Consider the following 15,288-nt stretch of genomic DNA (forward strand, 5'->3'; position numbering starts at 1 on the left):
TAAGAGTGCCTCCCGTCTGCATTTTATATTTTTTCTCACTGACACCCCATTAATTCATGAGTATTTGTGAATTCTTATATGCCTTGCATTATGCATGATTATTGGCTACATAGCAAATCTTAGTACTACGGGTTTCCTTGGAGATCATCCACCATAGCCAAGTGCAGGAACTCACTCCTTTCCTTTGACAATATTAGTTTTAACCAACCAATGGCTTGTCAGTATGACATTTGTGATAGACGAAGACTTGGCAAATTCTACGAGTGTGAGTTTTTAGAAACAACTAAATCGGGGGTAGTAATTTGTAGATGTGATGTCACTACCATATTTTTATCTTTCATGATTCATTTATAAGATCGTATCTTTAGCCTATAAACCTTGTGCATGTCAAACCTTCTATTAACAATCTGAACACCAGTCTATGAACAGAGATTTATTAAATCATTTGCCAGTTATAAAAGAAAAAAAAAAGAAGAGTTGTTATCCTGCTCCAAGTAGCAGCTACCACAAGCCATGCCGTTTTATTACCCAGTAAGTCTAAAGCTGGGTATACACTAGACGATATATTGGAGGAGTTTTCGTTTTGAGGTGAATCACAACGACAAATCGTCCAGTGTGTACGCACTATTGCGCACTCCCGTGCTTAGTTAATTGCATATTCAGACAGATCTCAAGATCCGGTGGCCGACACCATGCTTCTAGATGTGACAGGAAAACGATGTAGCGGGCGGTTGTACACCAGATCATGCAGTATGTACGGACCACCCAATAAATCATATCGTGCCGTTGCATCTGTCGTCGCTGGGTACACACATCATCTAGTGTGTACCCGGCTTTATGCATCATATGGTAATAAAACTTTAGGCTTGTGTACAATTGGTGACTTCATTGCTGTTTTGTCACAAGCTGGGGGTTTTGTGTCCATCTCTTAACAACTTATGTTGGCACTAGTCAGTCCAGGCTAATATGCCGAGACTGTTTCATGCTAGAATGGATTTTCTTTTGACGCAGGCGTTCACGGTTCATGTTTTCAAACCTGGAAGAAAGAAGGAAAAAAAAAAGTTATTGATAGCTTTTGTGTTGCTATGGTTTCCCACCAAGAGTTCTACACAATGCCTACTAGAACTACTCATTCGGGTGCCATTAATCTTCTCTTATATCTGTTCCATTGCAGTTTATGCCACATGAGATCTCAGCCACCATACCGTAGTAGTAAGTTCAAAACAATTAAGTTCCTTAATGATAGTGGATTAACTTACATTATTGAATAATTAACATTTATATATTATTCTGATTTTGCTTGAGTAAGCATGATGTCTGTTTTGGCTCATCTTCCTCTCCACACATACTGCATCCATCTCCCCTGTCCTACAGGATCTACCCTTCCCTGTCAGTGGGACTTAATGTTCATAAATAAAATGAACATATTTATGTGACGGACTCAGGAGAGAAAGAATAACTGCTAATGTGCAACTCATATTTATCGAATCCAGCTAGCTGAACGATTAAATAGTTCTACCCTGTATCAACTCACAAATTATGCTGTATTTACTTTATCAATCCAATAATAAGATGTGGGAAATGGAATATAACAATTTAATAATGCAATTTTATATTAATCTAATTTTCTACTTCAGGGTCCATAGGGTTGACCTTGACCTTGGGGTATAGCTGGATCTGGATCCACGGGCACCACGCAGTTAAAGCTTTTGCTGCTCCCAGGATGCACTTGGATCCATCCTCCTCTATACCCCGCCCCCGAGCCACAGGCACCTCAGTTTTAGTTGGTGCCCGGCCGGAATCGGGTCACCCTGGCGCAGTGGGGCTGCATATGCAGCCCCTAAGATTATTTTTTAAATGAAGAGTTTATTTATTTTTACTTCTTCAGAGCGGCAGCATCAGACTGTCCATCTGGACATCCACGCTGCCGCTCCAACAACCCCGCTGGCGCTGCGACGCCAGTACTGATCTGGGGATCGCAGCGGGGCCCCGGACTCAGTACTAGCAGGGCTCTGGGACCTCCCACAGACTGCTGCCGGATTCTACGGGGACAGGTAGTCTCTCACCGCCGGTCTCTGGGGACAGACCGGTGGTGCTAGTAGCGGCGGCGGGCTCCCCCTCTTTAGGAATACCCCGCGTGACCGCTGGACCACCAGGGAATAATTGCTGGAAGGGAACCAGCGTCCCTGGGGTTAATCACTAGCCAGGGGAGGCAGCCTTCCATGGTTTAGTGGTTCCTCCCCTCAGCTCAGCGCGCCTTCTCTCATGCGTGCTGGTGTCGCTGAGCTGTTCCTCCACCAGCCACTCCTTCTCAGAGCTCTCCGGCGGCCATCTTCTTGTGGCAAACGCAGATCTCCCAGGCGGTGCATGGACCGGTCCCCCTGCGTACCTCTCCCCTGCAAAAGGACTGTGTTCGCAGCACTATAGCCCTCCCAGACACTGAATCTGGGAGGTTGATTGTAGTGAAAGGTGCAGTGAGAGTATTCTCTTCTTGCATAGTATGTGCCAATTTCCTGCTGACTGTCGCCTTATACCTATCCCTTTCCTTCTCCTACGGCCCGCAGGTGTGTGGGGGAGGGGCGTCTTTCTGTATCCTCACTTACATAAAACAAAGTATTTGTGAGGTCAGTCACATACAGTTGTGTGCTACTCAGGAACATATTGTGGGCTGTTTGTGTTGCATACTTGGGAGTGCGCAGGTGTTATACGCCTCACCTCTTCTTGGTGATACATATTTATTGAAGATTTATTGTGTCATGTCTGATGAGGAGCTTGTGTTGTTTTCCTGCAGACGCTGTTCTGCAGGGGTTGATAGGGAGGATTTATCACAGGATGGTCTGTGCGGGCGGTGCGAGCTAGTGCCTGGCCCCTCTAAACCCCCTACATCGCAGGATCCTCCTTGGGCGATGTTTTCGCAGGTGCTGGCGTCAATTGTGGACAGTTTAGCGCTCCCGACTGCAGTCCCTACTAGGGCGTTGCCCCAGCCTACCATCCCCCATTCCCCGGGTATTCCGCATTTAATGCAGTCTCCCCCCGGGTCTCAGACTGTGGGTCCTTATTCGGGGTTGCCTGTGTATGTACAGTCTCCCTCAGTGACGCAGCAGTCCATGGTACCATTTCAGGGGTATCCTCAGGCGGTTCCTCCACCTTGGGTGGATATACTCTCCAGCTCTGTTCAGAGTCTGGTGGCCTCGTCTTCAGCTTTTCAGTCGATGTTACAAAGGGACATGCCCCCAAAGGCGTCCATGCGCCCAGTTACAGCTTCACTGGCTGCGCAGTTAACGGACACGGACTTGTCTTCAGATGACGGAGAAGTACATGAGGACTCTGACTCGGATGCCATGGCCTAGGAAGTGGAGACTAAGTCCTCCATTAATGTGCCGGCATTGGTTAGGGTGGTGCGGGCCATCCTTCACATAGAGGAGGATGCACCGGCTCCTAGGTCGAAGTATCCTAATTTTAAAAAGGCTAAGGTAACTTCGAATGTTTTTCCCCTGTCTGACCAATTGACGGATCATATGGCGGGGGCCTGGCAGTCGCCCAGTAAGAGATTCCAACCACAGAAACGGTTGGCATCCAACTATCCTTTTCCTAAGGCTCATTGCAGGAAATGGGAAACCCCACCTGCGGTGGATTCCCATGTCACCCGCTTAATTATTAAAAGCGCTACTTTGCCATTACCGTCTATCTCCTCTCTGAAGGATCCCACGGACAAGAAAGTGGAAACTTGTTTAAAGTCTATCTACTCTCTCTCAGGGGCAGTGGCCCATCCGTCCATGGCCATCTCTTGGGTGGCTAAAGCCGTTGAGAGCTGGGCCAACGCATTAGAGGATACTTTTCCAGACAATGCTCCGGATATCCAGAGAGCGTTAATAGGACAGATGAGGGATGCGGCTTCCTACATTGGGGAAGCATCGTTAGATGCCAGCCTGCTGACCTCTAGGGTTTCGGCTGCAGCCGTGTCTGCTCGTCGGTCCTTATGGCTACGGTCCTGGAGAGCTGCCGCAGACTCTAAAAAAGGGCCTGGAGGCCTTACCTTTTAATGGGGAGTTTCTATTTGGTCCAGACTTGGACAAAATAGTGATACTCTGGCTAAATCCAAGTCAGCCTTCCTCCCTTGGGCTTCAGCACCTGCTAAGGTGAGGCGCTCTGCCTTTCGGGTTCAGGGTAAGGCAAAAGGTCAGTTCATCCCGAGGCAGTCGGGGACCAAGGCCGCCTCTAAGCCCAAGAAGCAGGCCTGGAGTGCTAGGCGCCCTTCTTCCAAGCAGGAAGATAAACCTTCTGCCTGATGGGACGGGCCTTCCTCTGTGGGACCCCAGAGTGGGAGGCCGACTTCTTCAATTTGCCCAGTGCTGGCACAATACCACCACGGATGCCTGGGTTCGAGAAGTGGTCTCCCAGGGGTACGCCCTGTCCTTTCGGCACAGACCACCCCACCAGTTTTTCTGCACGAGTCCTTCTCAGGACAAAACCAAAGCTTTGCAGATTCAGGAAGCTATAGAGTCCTTGCTGAAAGCAGGGGTCATTGTTCCCGTTCCTCAGTCAGAACGAGGGACGGGGTACTACTCTACGGTTTCTGGTGCAGAAACCCAATGGTTCTCATCGCCCTATCCTCAATTTGAAGTCTTTGAACAAGTTCCTCAGAGTTCCCAAATTCAGGATGGAAAAGTTACGGTTCCATCATTCTGGCGATGGAACCTGGGGATTACATGGTCTCCCTGGATATCCAGGAAGCCTACCTCCATGTTCCGATAGCACCTTCGCACCAGCGGTATCTGAGGTTCGCTATCCTACAACATCACTATCAGTTTCGGGCGCTACCCTTTGGCCTCTCCACGGCACCAAGGGTATTCACCAAAGTGATGGCGATCATGGCCGTACATCTTCGGAGCCAGAATGCTGCTGCCGTATCTAGATGACCTCCTTTTGCTGGCGAGCTCTCCGAAGGTACTGCTTCAACATCTCCACCTGACGATCGCTTGTCTGCAAGCGCACGGGTGGTTGATAAATTGGAGAAAGTCCTCCATGATTCCATCACAGCGGATGGTTCATTTGGGAGCCCTGCTAGATTCTCATCAGCAAAGGATCTTCCTGACTCCGGAAAAGATCTCCTCCCTACAGCTGCGGATACACAGTTGCCTGAGCAGCTGCCGCCTGTCGGTCCATTCGGCAATGAGTGTTCTGGCTTCCATGGTTTCGGCATTCGACATGGTGGAATTTGTCCAGTTCCATTCCAGGCCCCTGCAGGAGCTGATTCTATCTGAATGGAACGGGTTACCTCACCGGATCCGCTCTCAGATGCTTGTGTTGTCCCTGGAGGTTCGGCAGTCTTTGGCTTGGTGGCTTCAGCTCATCTGGTCGAGGGGCGCCCCTTATGGATCCCAGACTGTGTCCTGCTCACAAAAGATGCCAGTCTCCAGTGTTGGGGGGCAGTGACAGGCTCGTTGTTACTTCAGGGACGTTGGACTGCGGAAGAAGCACTTCTCCCCATCAACATCCTGGAACTGCGGCCTGTGTACAGGGCCCCGCAGTCGTCCGGCACCACTCTTCAAGGAAGGGCGGTTCAAGTTCAGTCCGACAACGCCACCACGTGGTGTACATCAACCACCAGGGAGGAACTCGCAGTCGGGCTGCATCCTTGCTTGGGCGGAGTGCCACATTCCAGCAATCTCGGTGGTCTTCATCCCCGGAGTCCTTAATTGGGAGGCGGACTTCCTCAGCCGTCACGACGTGCATCCTGGGGAATGTTTCAGCTACTCGTGATCAGATGGGGGCTGCCGGAGCTGGACTTGATGGCCTCCCATCACAATCACAAGTTGCCCATTTACGGGTCAAGCACAAGAGACGCAGGCGCATGTCTGGTAGACGCGCTTTCGGTGAAATGGACGTTTCAAGTGGCGTATCTTTCCTTCGATATCCCTGTTACCTCGGGTCCTCCGAAAATTCAAGCAGGACGGCGGCACGCTCGTGCTGGTGGCTCCAGAGTGGCCCAGACGTCCTTGGTACTCCGATCTGAGGAGCCTCTCCATCGACGCTCCGTACCTTCTTCCTCAGCGTCAGGACCTATTGTCTCAAGGGCCCTGCCTTTACCCGGATCTGGGTCAGCTGTGGTACTAATAACCGAACCAGAGAAGCCCCGAGACCTTAAGACAGCTGTCTCAAGAGCCACGCCGTCTTAAGGTCTCGGGGCTTCTCGGGTTCGGTTATTAGTACCATGCTCAGGGCACGCAAGTCTGCTTCCGCATGGATTTACCACAGGGTGTGGCGCACTTACTTTCAGTGGTGTGAGTCCAGAAACTATGATCCTCAGGTGTTCCGAGTTTCTAGGATCTTGGAATTTCTTCAATCAGGTTTGAACCTAGGCTTACACCTTGCCTCCCTGAAGGTTCATGTGTCCGCGCTGTCTGTGTGGTTCCAACGAAGTATCGCTACACTGCCAGATGTTCACACTTTTTTCCAAGGTTTTCTCCGAATCCAGCCTCCCTTTGTGCCTCCTGTGGCTCCTTGTTGTGGTTCTTCGGGTCCTGCAGGGTCCTCCTTTTGAGCCTCCTTGCAATAGTTTCGGTCAGGAGGGTGTCAGAATTGGGGACGCTTTCCTGTCGTTCCCCTTTTCTGATTTTTCACAAGGATAGAGCAGTGCTTCGCACTCGTCCTGAGTTTTTGCCTACAGTGGTTTCGAAGTTCCACATCAATCAGGAACTTGTTGTGCCAGCTTTTCAGTCACCTGATCTTTCTTCTTTGGATGTAGTCCGTGCTCTCAGAATTTATGTGGACCGGACTGCTTCCGTTAGGAAGTCTAATTCATTGTTTGTCCTCTTTGGTTTTCACAGGAGGGGTTGGCCTGCCAACAAACAAACGTTAGCCCGTTGGCTTTGTTCGATTATATGTGAGGCTTATGCACAGGAGGGTTTACCTGTGCCAGCCTCTGTTAAGGCTCATTCCACTCATTCTGTGGGTCCTTCTTGGGCTGCTAGACGTGGCGTCTCTGCTGTTCAGCTATGCAAGGCGGCCACCTGGTCTTCCATTCAGACGTTTTTGAGGTTCTATGCGTTTGACACCTTTGCCTCTCAGGATGCATCCTTCGGGCGCCGGGTTCTCCTTTCTGCACAGGAGCGTCCCCGCCCTTAGTTGAACTGCTTTGGGACATCCCCAAGGTCAACCCTGTGGACCCCCTATGGACCCTGAAGTAGAAAACGAGATATGGTAAGAACTTACCTTTGTTATCTGTTTCTACGAAGTCCATAGGGTCCACAGGGCACCCGCCCTGACGCACCTGGCTTCATATGGGCTGTGTGGCTTGCCACCGGTTTTCCGTCTCCCATTTCTGTGAGTATGGTTTCTTGTGTGTTCCAGTCTTCCTTCTCTCTGTTTAGTCTCCTCCTCTGGCCTTGGCTGCTTACCAACTGAGGTGCCTGTGGCTCGGGGGCGGGGTATAGAGGAGGATGGACCCAAGTGCATCCTGGGAGCAGCAAAAGCTTTAACTGCGTGGTGCCCGTGGACCCAGATCCAGCTATACCCCAAGGTCAACCCTGTGGACCCTATGGACTTCGTAGAAACAGAGATAACAAAGGTAAGGTCTTACCATATCTCTTGTTTTAGCCAGTTTTGTATTGGATTACATGAAATATTGACCCAGTTTACCTATTTCAGTGCTAGTGGTGTTGGATAGTGTACTTTTTGAGGAACTTGTAAATGAATAGCAGCAGAAGCAGGTAATCTGTAATGTGTCCAGATTATTATTATTTTTTTTTATCAAGAATATATAGAAATAAAAGTCTGCTACATACAGATGTGTTATCATTGAGCAAAGTCAGTGACAAAAGATTTAGGACACAGCACGCAATGAGTAACTTCATAGCCATGTCAGTGGAGGCTGAGTGTGGGTTTTTTTTTTACTCATTCAGCGGTTTAGGCACCCCATAGCGACATTTCTGGAGATAAGAATACTCAGCTCATATATGAGGGCAAAGCACAATTGTACCTGATTTGCCGAAGTTTAATATCGTCCTTGGTTTCAGGCTTTGGCTTCTGGCTGGCTTCAGAAATCATATCTCGGATTTTATCCAGACAGTCTGCCAGGTTGCGCATCTGGTACCGACTCACTTCTGATACTACAATTAGCTCTCCACTTCGATTAATGCGATTTTTATACTAAAAAGCACAGAAACACACACAAAGTGGAATCTACGAATGTTAGATATGAGAGAGGACACTGGAGCAGAGCATTAGTAGTCAGTGGAACAGTGTGAGAGAGAGAAGGGACCATGGAAAAATAAATGTAAATAGCAGCGATATAAAATATAAAACAGTAAGGAGTAATATATGAGGGTTGGGGATAAAAAAAAAAAAAGATGGGGAGGGTAACTAACAAAGGAGGGAATCAACATAACAGGCTTAAATGTTTAATAGATTGATTTTTAAATTCAGCAGCATATCAACAGCGCCCCTATTATTCTTCTTACATATCTGTACTTTTATACAAGTCATTTACCTATATATATATTAATAACACTAATATTTTATAGTGGCCCAATATCTATTTTGTAGATACCTTTTTCCATTTAGAAATGACAGTGAGCAGTGTTGAAGACTATTATAAAGAAATCCTCATGCGTGCACACTCCAACACATGATAACTCTCACTAGAGAATAAAGTGCTGGTGATCACACTCAGGTTTTTATAGCAATTTTTTATATGTTGAAATATCATCATTTACTATTCGTTTTTATCTTTGATTCTGGGAGGAAAACTGGATTGCAGTTGAAAAATCACATTTACAGAAAGTGGCTAATTGAATGTGAACCAGGACCAATAGCCATCAAACATTCTAGTATTGTGTAGCAATCAATGATCCCTACTATCATGCGCTGTAGCATGCCATTCACAGACTGTCCGTCTAAACAGTACATCCTAAAAGAGAGGAACACAGACTCAATGGGAGATTTTGATACCTGTACAGAAATGTTCTGCCTGATATCTTCTGGGATCCAGTCAGCTGAGGATAAGTGAAAACGAACTTCAGCCTTCGTGTTGACTGTTTGAACAAAACGGAAAAACAAAAAACCAACAAACATTTAAAATACACATAGTAGGTTTAGCATTAAGGAAATAATAGAACATTTAGTACAAATACATTTAAACTAGAGGAAAGTAAAAAAACACAACAGAACACCGCAAATAAAATCCATACTTACTAAACAGATTATCTTGGTACTTTGGTAAAGATAAATTAATGTGGTAGTGTAATATCCTAACATTTAACAACAAAATCATACTCCAGCTTGTGGCGCTTATGGCCTTCCTGAAATCTTTTTAAAATCCTACTGAACCATATTGTCCTTTGCCTTTATGTGTTGACCATGTTGGGCCTGATTCAGAGCTGTAAGCTAACGCTATCACAGCTGCGATGAACGCAGCTGCTGTGCGAAAATATGCAAATATCACAGATGACAAAGGAAAGTATTGAGACTTCTGCCTGCAGCTTTGCAAATTCAAGCATCTGCGTACAAGGAGCAGCATCGATTGCAGATCATTCAATTATCACTACCACTATGTCCACTCAGAATGGATGCGGGAACAGACACTGGAGCCACTTTCACTGCGTACGGGATCAGACACTGGTTGCGTTATGCCCCGAAAATAGTTGCAACATACCACTCCCCGATACCTCCCCCTAACGCTCACTGACAATCACAACTCGAGTAAAAAGTTGCTGCACCCATACGCAGGTTACAGATAACTGCTGAACTACGTAAATATCCGTATTGTAGATTCCTGAATCGGGCCCGTTTCAATTTTAAGTAAAATAATTTCATTTTTAATTTCGCTACTTCCATTTTTCCGGGAAGATCTTATGTGTATTTACTGCAGTCTTATCCATTACAAAAGTTACTGTTATCTATACTGATATAACAAGAATGTTGTCCCTGTCTGATTGTTACAAGTTGGCACAAAACTACTGCACCAGTTTTCATAAAAACTGCATCATTTTATAGTGGAAACTCCTAGAAATAACCTGCACGTTTCATCTCGATCCGTCAAGTTAGAGCTGAGCAATAACAAAAACATAATTTATTGGCATCATCAATGCAAGAGATAGGTGTGTCACCAAGACATTGGTGTGTGGTGGGTGAAGGCACTGCTGCCAGCAGTCTGTATAGCGCTGCTGGTCACCTGTGCCACTCCAGCGACAGGGCCCCTATACAAAGCAATACATCTAGAACACATCAAATTAAGAGAAGCAATTTCATCATGGGCCGCAGGTAACAGCTAATAACTTCTATAAACATTGCAGTATACATATTTGTGACTGTTACAAGTAATCTTTCACAGAGGCATGGTGGGCTTACTCATAATATAACTGAGTTGACTAGAAGTGTTACCCTTAAATAAAAGAGATGCAATATACAGAATATGAACAGATACTTAGGGATGGGAGTTTGTAGAAGTGGAGATGTTGCCCATAGCAACCAATCAGATCCTACTTAACATTTAACTAGCACCTTCTAGAAGATAATAGCTAGAATCTTATTGGTTGTTACGGGCAACATCTCCACTTCTAAAAGCTCTCACTTTAGTAAATTTATCCCTGAGAATCACTCCCTGTAGAGATCTTTATTAAGAAGCAGTGAAATATTTTCTTTATCCCAAGTGCCCTAGTGAGTAGGGGTACGTCAAAGCTGCTTTATAGTAAATTAGCAATAGTTTTAGAGTGATTTGAACCATTCTATAGCTGTGCATATCATCTCCCATAAACATGCAATGTTTGCAGTTATTCCTTCTCTTCACCATATGTGTTTTTACCTTTGTTGACGTTCTGACCTCCGGGACCACTACTCTTGCTGTACGAAATGCTCAAACGATCTGAAAGTACACAGTTTATTAACGTTTAAAAGAAAAAACACAACAACCTCCTACAATCTGACTGTGCAGGTGGCCTAATCTCATTTATAGATAACCACTAAGCAAATGTGACCTGCTGTGAGAATCTATAAAGTCTGTATTACACTGCAGTGTTAGAGACGGAAGCACATATAGGGTCGTATTCAATTAGCCGCGATTAATTACTGTGGGTTAATTGATCTGCCAGGGATATTCACTTATAGCCCCCAGCAGCCCGTGATCTGTAGTTAACACAGATTTCAGTTTGAGCCTGAGGAATCTTGACCAGAAATCCCTGTTAAATGCCATGATCGTGGGTGCCGCAAATGTGTTGACCAATAGCTCCAGGAACTTATCCCAGATCCTACGGGTTAAAGCGTGTTAGCTGGTAATTTACCCCGGAAAGAAAATTTAAATTGAATAGCCCTGGGTGTTAAAGCCCAAGACTACCAACCTTTTACCTGAAGCTAATGAAATCCTGCCCTAAGTTGCATGAAATTCAGTTTTGCGGATGGACCTAGCAGGTTTTTTTTAGCACTGCGCATGCTTAATAGCCAAACAGACGCATCTATGGGCGATTCTAACTTGTACGCATCTCAGTCACATCTCCATTTGCAGTTAAATGGGCGATCACACGCGGGGCACGTTTAGTGAGGGCATATGAAAAGAACTGAGGTCTATGCAGAGTGTCACCAGAGACAGGGCTGGGGGGCAAGTGCACCACGATGACAACCATGAAACCAAGCACATGAATAGGGGCAGTGAAGTCTTAAAGATGCAGACAACTCAGCATACGGGGGAATATCTGTATTTAGTTCCATGCACACAATGAAGGTGTAAATGTGGCCAACTTTTGTGTAACTCTGAATTGACCCCAAAAGACATCAGTTTCATAATATTCATAAGAATGAAATCTGATCTTTGGAGAACATTTCAGCCAAAAATATGATTATTCTTGTATGGTGCAAACTGACACACGATTCAAAACAACTTTAATGGGATATGCTTGTTTCTTAAACATGTTGGTATATTTTGGAGTTTTGAATAAGAATATCCTGCATATGTTAAGACAATCTAACTCTAAATCTAGAAGAACAAATACACTCTTATCAATAAGACTCTCTGGAGGTTATGTACGAAGTGCAAAATGTTCACAAACCAGTGAAAAGTCAGCTTTGGCCACACTGGGCAACTAAATCTCTGCCAAATCACATATGTTTATGGCAAGAGATGAATAGATTTGTGGATGTCTAGGTGATCAATAATACAAAAGATGATGAATCCCAAAATTGCGCAGATGTATACAAAATAAAAAAAAAAAAAAAAAAAAAAAGAAGAAGAGCAGCTTCCCACACTGAAGGGATTTTACCACTTCCCAACAAGAGCATGTCTAGGTGATGGCATAGTAAGACTGTATCTTAAGTATGGAATCAACATACAAGTGCGCCTAAGTTTGCAGATGCGAGTTTTGATGCAAGACTGGCAGACAATCCAGGTGCACCAGTGTACACTAAGGAAGTTAATAACAGATTACTGTCTGAATGTTACAGAACAGACATGTATCTTATCACAGGAACTCTTTTATAATCTACTTACCAATGGGAAGGTCTTTGTGATGCTCTATTTTCTCCTGTAATAGTAATAAGAATAATATATAGCAATTATATGAAGATAAATGCAAGTTCTTAAGGGGCCTATTTATCAAGCTTTTTATCATAAAATTATGTAAAAACTGTAGTAATGCACAATGCAGGAGATTTCACAGAAATCTCTGATAGACTGCTAATTAGCACTGCAGATTGCAGCCCCCATTATTATCAATGGAGACTACGATCTGAGCCCTATGTACCTAAGTTTGGTCCTGTTAGTTTACACTAAGAATGGACATTGGCTTCTGATGTTTCACAACCATTGATATTTCCTTTCGATGATAGTGTTTTCACTATTTCATGGCGACTTTCCGTTGGTAGCCGCCATCAAATGGTGAGGAAGCGATGGTTATGCGATGTTAAAATACAGCTGAATGCAGCGGTTTAACATTGGGAACAGCCGTGGGGTGCTATTGCGCAGCAGGGTTTTTCCAGCATGCGTTAATCATGTTTTTTTACATCAAGTTCTTTTGATGCGATTGTTAGTTACCATCACATCGAAAGTTTCATTAGAAGAAGCCAAGCCATCATTTCATGGTGGGCTTCAAATGTAAACTGCTTTTTTGCATATGGAGACTTACAAGCAGGAGAGAGATCTTCCAATCTCACTACAGCAGCCCCAGGCCGGTGTCAGATGCTTACAAAATGCTGGGGATATAATTTGCAGTGACAGTGGTTACCGCAACAGCTGTCCCTGAGTGTTTCCCTTAGTACATAGCATGGATAATTTCATTAAAAATAAAAATTTCCGCCGTCGATACGGATCCTTAATAATCACAGCAGTTCTGCAATTACTAATACATAGGTCCCTAAAAAATGTGTTTAATAAATATACTTAGTATGTGAACAAAGTGGTAACTTGGGCCAATGCGACGGTGTGCTTACAAGACAGGGAGCAAAGCCTAGGAAAAGTAGCACATGCATGTAGGAGAAAAACAGAATTATTAACATTTACTTATATCACCAGCATGTTCCATTGTGCTTTACAATTGGACATTATACATAGGTCCCCATTTAAGAATGTACCTAAATACCAGCAGCATATTTTGTTTAGTATCACAGTTATACTAATGAATAATCGATAAGGTCCAGCAACGATCCCACTCAGCGGCGTCTTCAGCTCTGTTGCTGTCAGCGATGGGTTTCTATGTCACCTGGCCGGGACCGGCAGTGCCTGAAGTCTTCGCTGAAGCCAGAATAGCTACTGCCAGGTCTGTATCGCTCTCGCCAACTAAAGATGGAGTAAGCAATACAGTGACAAACAGCGGACATAATGTCCTAAAGGAATTATGTCTCGTTGATAAATAGGGCCCTTGAGGCTACAACTGGCATTTCTGGGCAGCTCAGACTTTAGATCATATATGGCCACAGAAGCTATTAACCATATATCATTTTTAACTTAACTTGAACACAACACTGAGCAGGTGAGTGTGTGGTGCTGTCCTAGGGATTGTGTCACACACCAAATCTAATTCCTCCTCATGCAGCTCACTGACAACAGCTCTGCAACACAGCACAGTCTCCTCATTAGGTGAAACAACCTTCAGATTCCTAGTAAGTACAGCTGCTGTACAGCCCCCCTCCCCTTCCTGTGTCCTCCCCGCTCACCTCCGTCGTCCGGCAGACGGTATCCGGGTATAACTTGTCTAAACTATATGCGCTTCGAAAGTGGGAACGGATACCGAGTGTGCCGAGGGACCGAAGCGCTGCAGATTTTGACAGCAAACCGGCAGCCGCCATATTGGTTGCAATGCTTTCTGTCTCAGTGACTGTGTACAGGGTGGGCGAGCAGCAGCTATTGGTCCTCTAGTCCCCTTCAGCTAACGTGCCTCATGATGTTGGCGTGACATCACCAAGTCATGTGACCGATGGAGTCACATGGTACAGCTCTGCTCTGCTGTATTTGCTTTGTTGAGTTCTTTGCTGTGGATGGAGACATCGTATGTGCGAGGAGAAGGAATCCCCAGCTCAGCTCAACATGTATCAGCATTATCCGTGTGGCTGAGAGACGTTCCTCACGGCCTCGCCTGTCAATAGCCCCTCTCTTCCCAACCTCTGCCCTAGGGATGGACATCGGAAGCTCACCTTCAAATGATGGCTGGGCTTTCACCATCAAATCTTTCGATGTGATAGTAAATAACCATCGCATCAAAAGTATTAGATGAAAGAACTATTAATTTGATATTCGCATGCGCAAAATACCCTTCTTGCACATGTGAAATAGTCCTATTTCGCAGCTGGCATAGGATGGCACTAGGGTTGGGGCAGAGCAAGATGCCCACTGCTGAGAGTTGCAGCCAGGCAGGGTTGAGCTTATTTCCCGCTCATCCTAAGGACCTGGCAGTGAGGGCAGAAGTGCGTTTCCATGCCCATAAAGGGTAACAAAAGAAGAAATTTGTCTGCTCGCTTTGCTCACCACAGGTTTATATTCCCCCTCTATGTCCACGTGTATATTAAGGAATGACGTTGGACGGTAACTGATGACATCATGGTCCGCTCGGTGAAGGGCATCTAGACACTACCCTGCAGGGTACGGCAGGGACAGTGTAGCTCTCAGCATTAAAAAAAAAAAAAAAAAAGGAACCATCAGAACACCATGAAATCATTACCATTCGATGGCGGCAAACATCGGGATGCCGCCATTGAATGGTAAAAACATCACAAGAAAAACATTGATGGTCCGCAAACACTGACCATCGATGTCCATCCAGTCTGCCCCTCCCTCATCTCTCTCCCACTGCCACCTTACCATCATCA

General features: G+C 45.5%; 1 protein-coding gene across 1 annotated transcript; it reads right to left on the bottom strand.

The window, feature by feature from the left end:
* Positions 1 to 418: 418 nt before the first annotated feature.
* On the bottom strand, positions 419 to 14,402 carry MRPL58 (mitochondrial ribosomal protein L58). Its single transcript, XM_088482698.1, has 6 exons — positions 14,140 to 14,402; positions 12,479 to 12,512; positions 10,805 to 10,864; positions 8,953 to 9,035; positions 7,982 to 8,151; positions 419 to 1,036 (listed from the first exon to the last, which is right to left on the bottom strand). The coding sequence occupies exons 1-6, from the start codon at positions 14,269 to 14,271 to the stop codon at positions 952 to 954; spliced, it is 564 nt and encodes a 187-aa protein (XP_088338824.1). The 5' UTR covers positions 14,272 to 14,402; the 3' UTR covers positions 419 to 951.
* Positions 14,403 to 15,288: the final 886 nt, after the last annotated feature.

Source organism: Taudactylus pleione, unplaced genomic scaffold (assembly GCF_031769625.1).
Source record: "Taudactylus pleione unplaced genomic scaffold, aTauple2 ptg000290l, whole genome shotgun sequence".
Taxonomy (NCBI): Eukaryota; Metazoa; Chordata; class Amphibia; order Anura; family Myobatrachidae; genus Taudactylus; species Taudactylus pleione.

Bases quoted from the DNA above. Each gene is read 5' to 3' on its own strand.
- MRPL58 (XM_088482698.1), bottom strand. From the start codon at position 14,271: ATGGCGGCTGCCGGTTTGCTGTCAAAATCTGCAGCGCTTCGGTCCCTC. The intron at 10,865-12,478 runs GTAAGTAGATTA...GTGTACTTTCAG, and splicing joins TCACAAAGACCTTCCCATTG to ATCGTTTGAGCATTTCGTAC. The intron at 9,036-10,804 runs GTAAAAACACAT...TTGTTCAAACAG, and splicing joins AGGTCAGAACGTCAACAAAG to TCAACACGAAGGCTGAAGTT.